We start from the raw sequence: 3,895 nt of genomic DNA on the forward strand, positions 1-3,895 counted from the left end.
GGGAACAGGTGGGGGCGGGCCGGTTTCCCCCAAGACAGGGCTGAATCCGTAAAGAGGAAAGAGTAGTGGGGGCCACATTTGGGGAGGCCGGTAAAGGCTGATTCTCCGCCCTAGACCCAGAGAAAGAGGCTTCATCTGGATGGGGGCCTGTCATGGCACATCTGGGCAGCCAGGTGGCACATCTGGGGGAGAGGAGAAGGGTCGGTGCACCTGGGCACATGAAAGCATTGAGGGTCTGGATTGTGGGCAGGACGCCGGGGGGGGGGGCACGTTTGAGGATGCAGCCACATCTGGCCAGGACCCCCCACACCTGGTAGGAGAAGTCAGAAGGGATATGAAAGAGCAAACGGTGGATTGAGGCTGTGGGCGGGGGTCCTCACATCTGGCTGGATGCCCACATCTGGAAGACTTTAGGGAGAAGGGGACACATCTGGGCTGAAGGCCACAGCAGGAGGGGGACTTCAGAGAGTGGTTGAGACTAGGGGGTGTGCTAGCCCAGGGGCCGAGAGCTGAAGTGGGAGGAGGGCAGGGGGGAGTGTCGGGGAAGCAGGGGGAGGCCTTTGGCTCCCAGCCGCCCCGCAATTTTGGGCATTCGGTGACCGGGCAGGCGCCAACCCGCACAATCGCTTTTGTTGTCTGGGCTAGTTCGGCTGCGCTCTCTGCCGGGACAGCGCCCCCCTCTTCGGCCGCAGGGAGCTCGGACGCCTGGCTTCCCGGCCCCACCCCCGCGGGTCAGCGCCTCTGGCCGGCGTCTGGTCCTGTCCCGGGCTCACCTCGCGCGGCCGGACGCCAGGGTCCCTAGAGGGTCCGTGTCCTGGGGGGCTGAGCTACAACGGGGGGCAGCTAGGCGGCGGCTGGACCGTGAGAACCAGACGGCTTTATCTGGCCCGGAACCCACCCCCCTGCCCCCCGGCAGAGGAAGGGCGGATGTTCTTACCCCGGGTCTGGCCGGCAGGGGCGCGCTGCAGGGGCCTCCTTCTCAGCAGTGCCCGGCCCCCCGGCCCACGGGGCCGCCTTCGTCTCAACAGAGCGCGGGCCTCCTGAAGCCTGGATAGAAGAGGGCAGAGGAGCTGTCAGTGCGGCTAAGACTGACACCCCCTGCCCCCACAAGCCAGCCCTAGCTGAAGGGGCCTTCCAAGCCAGGAGATCTCCCAGTGAAGGCTCTGCCCACCCCCCACCCCTATGCCTCTCCCAGGACCAGACCTTGTACTTTCTTCACAGGCTTGGGGAGAAACAGGGATGAGGAAGGGAGAGAGAGAGAGAGCAGAGGAGACAGAGGCAGAAAGAGAGAGAGAAAGTCACAGAGAGACAGAGAGGACAAGAGACAGGTAATGATGAAAGAAACAGAGGCAGAGATAGAAAGAACAAATACAGGGAGAGGGAGATGGGGACAGGGGCAGAGAGATGTAGACTTGAAAGACACAGAGAATTTGATTGGCACGGAAAGGAGAAATAGAAGCTGGGATACAAGTTGCCGGGAAGAGACAGAGAGACAGAGAACAAGGGAGAAGAGACGCAGGGAGTCAAGAGAAAGGTGTGCCTGGAATGGTGGCTGCTGGCGGACCCAGGAGTCCCTGAGCACCCGGTAGGGGAGGGGTTGCACACTCACGTCAGTGGCTGCCAGTTGAGGGACACCTGTCTCTTCCTCACGCTGGGGCTGGGGCTCGGCAGCACCTGGGGCACCGGGGTCAGGCACTGCTGAAGGCCTGCACACTTTCCAGGTGGGCAGCTCTGGACCCTGCAGGAGGCTTCGGAGACAGCCAGGGACTCAGTGGAGACGGAAGGGACCGAGTCTTTCCACCAAGTGCATCCAGCATTCCAGCTGGGATGAGGGGTGGGGAAGGGAGTGGCTGACACCCTAGCACCCCCTGCCTCTACCCCACCTAGGAGAACCCACCTCTGAAGCAGCGACTTCTCTTGGGCGATCGGCCTGGGCAGCACCGACAAGCAGCCACGCTGTAAGCAGGGGTGGAAGTCACTCGGGCCCCTAACCCTCTCAAACTCCCCAAAAAGGGCAATGGTGGGGAGGGGAGGGAAAGCCAAGAGAAGGCTTGAGAGCACTCGAAATAGATGTTTAATTAATTTGTGGCTCTTCGCTGGATGTCTCAGTTTCCCCATCTGCACAGTGGGTGGCAAAATGGTTCAGATTCTCCGGGCATGAAAGTCACAGCAAGCCTACTTTAATTTGTTTTCAGGAGTGTTTAGTGGTAAAGTCTTATTGGTAAGGAAATTTTAAGGCCTTAATTAAAAAATTTTTTTTTTTAAATGACGCAAAGTGGATTTTTAAGTTCACTGCCAAGCATGTAATGCCTGGGAATCTAGAACCCCGCCCTCCCGCACATCTCTGTCCGTGACTCGGCCATCATCCCGAGCATGGCCGGCAGGTGGCGCCACTTCCACAGGCCTCAGCGGCCGGGGAGGGAGGTCCTCCTTTGGACTGTGGGTCCAGCAGGGTGCTGAGGAGGAGGGGGATACAGAAGGCGCCACAGCCCAGGACGAGGAATCCCAAGGCCTGAGTTCTAGACCGTTCCTGCCCTTCCACGCGCTGTGTCGTGGAGCCAGCATCTCCTGGTCTGTGGGCCTCAGTTTCCCGCCTGACCAAGAGGAAGGAGGTCTTTGAGAAATCGCTCTCAGTGGGCCTCGGATTCTGAGTAGCGGAGTCCTCAGCTCCAGCGCAAGTGCGTCGCATCCAAGGGGCCCCCCAGACAAATCCATTATCCCCAGGCTAAGGGGGACGAGGGATGAGGACGCGCGCGCTGGCCCCGAGAGAAGGGCAGCGAGGAGATGCTGTGAAGGGGACGTCGGGCGCAATGGCTCTTCCCAGACGGGTGGGGCTCAGTGGGGGAGGAGGCCGCCCGAATGGGAGCCTCTGGGACCCCAGATCTTGCTATTATCCCTCCCGCCTTTTCTCTGCGTTAACCCCTTCCCGGCCCCGCCCCCGGCGCGGCTCGGGTTACTAAACGCATTCGCAGAGACCGAGGCGGGAGCGGAGCCCGGGGCCTTTGTAACGGAGCGCTGGGCCGCAGGGCGGGGGGTGGGGGTACTGGGCAGACTGCTTCCTTCGATCTCGTCACCCGTACACAGGAAGGGTGGCTATAACCCCCACATCTATAGGAAATTTTGGATCTTTTGCCGCGAAATCACTGGTACCTCATTCAAGCCCGGGATCGTCTAATTCTAGGAAATGAGCATCCCCAACCCTCAGGAAATCTGAGGGACACTCCCCCCCGCACAACCCCCTGCGAGCCCCTCCGCCATCAAGCCTAAGTCCACGTCTTCCTAAATCACTAGGAAAATCCAAGGGTCCCTTTTAATTAATCCAGGCGTTCCCAAACCCCAGAATTTCAGGACATCTCCACCTCACCATAGAATCCCTTCATAACCTCCCATACTCCTCCTCCTTAAGCACCCAAGAAGCTTGGGGAACCCCATCCTAGCTGGGAGCCCCCACCCATCTATCATCGTAGGAAAACTCAAAGTCCCATTCCCATATAAACTGGGACCCTTCTCCGGAAAAAAACAAAAAAACAAAAACAAACAAAAAAACAAAAAACACCCTAGAATTCCCTGGGGCTATATCCATCTATCACACCACCGGGGAATCCCTCGCCTCAAAATCTCAGTACTCCCGGATTCTAACTCCTGCAAAGTAGAGGGCCCTAATAAATCCAAGGGCTCTGGCTCTTTCATACCTACCCTGAAGCACTGGGTTCGTATTCCCCTAAATCCGCAAGTCCTGGTCCTCACGGACCACTAGACTTATTGGATGAAGGGGGCACAAGGAAGAAGGGGCCGCAGCGGGGCTTACCCGGCCTGGCGGCCCGGGATCCCCGCAACCTCGACGGCCTCGCTGGGGCTGGGGCTGGTGGCGGAGGCGGCGGCTGCGAAGAGTGGC

General features: G+C 59.4%; 1 protein-coding gene across 1 annotated transcript in view; it reads right to left on the reverse strand.

Moving 5' to 3' along the window:
• The window catches only part of LTBP4 (latent transforming growth factor beta binding protein 4), a 28,114-nt gene that overhangs the window by 22,920 nt on the left and 1,299 nt on the right, over window positions 1-3,895 (reverse strand). Inside the window, exons 3-7 of the mRNA XM_077773616.1 lie at window positions 3,809-3,881; window positions 2,341-2,437; window positions 1,898-1,956; window positions 1,610-1,822; window positions 938-1,047 (exon numbers count right to left, since the gene is read on the reverse strand). Coding sequence (XP_077629742.1) covers window positions 938-1,047; window positions 1,610-1,822; window positions 1,898-1,956; window positions 2,341-2,437; window positions 3,809-3,881 — 552 coding nt within the window. The remainder of the gene's footprint in view (window positions 1-937; window positions 1,048-1,609; window positions 1,823-1,897; window positions 1,957-2,340; window positions 2,438-3,808; window positions 3,882-3,895) is intronic.

Source organism: Crocuta crocuta, unplaced genomic scaffold (assembly GCF_008692635.1).
Source record: "Crocuta crocuta isolate KB4526 unplaced genomic scaffold, BGI_CrCroc_1.0 scaffold267, whole genome shotgun sequence".
Taxonomy (NCBI): domain Eukaryota; kingdom Metazoa; phylum Chordata; class Mammalia; order Carnivora; family Hyaenidae; genus Crocuta; species Crocuta crocuta.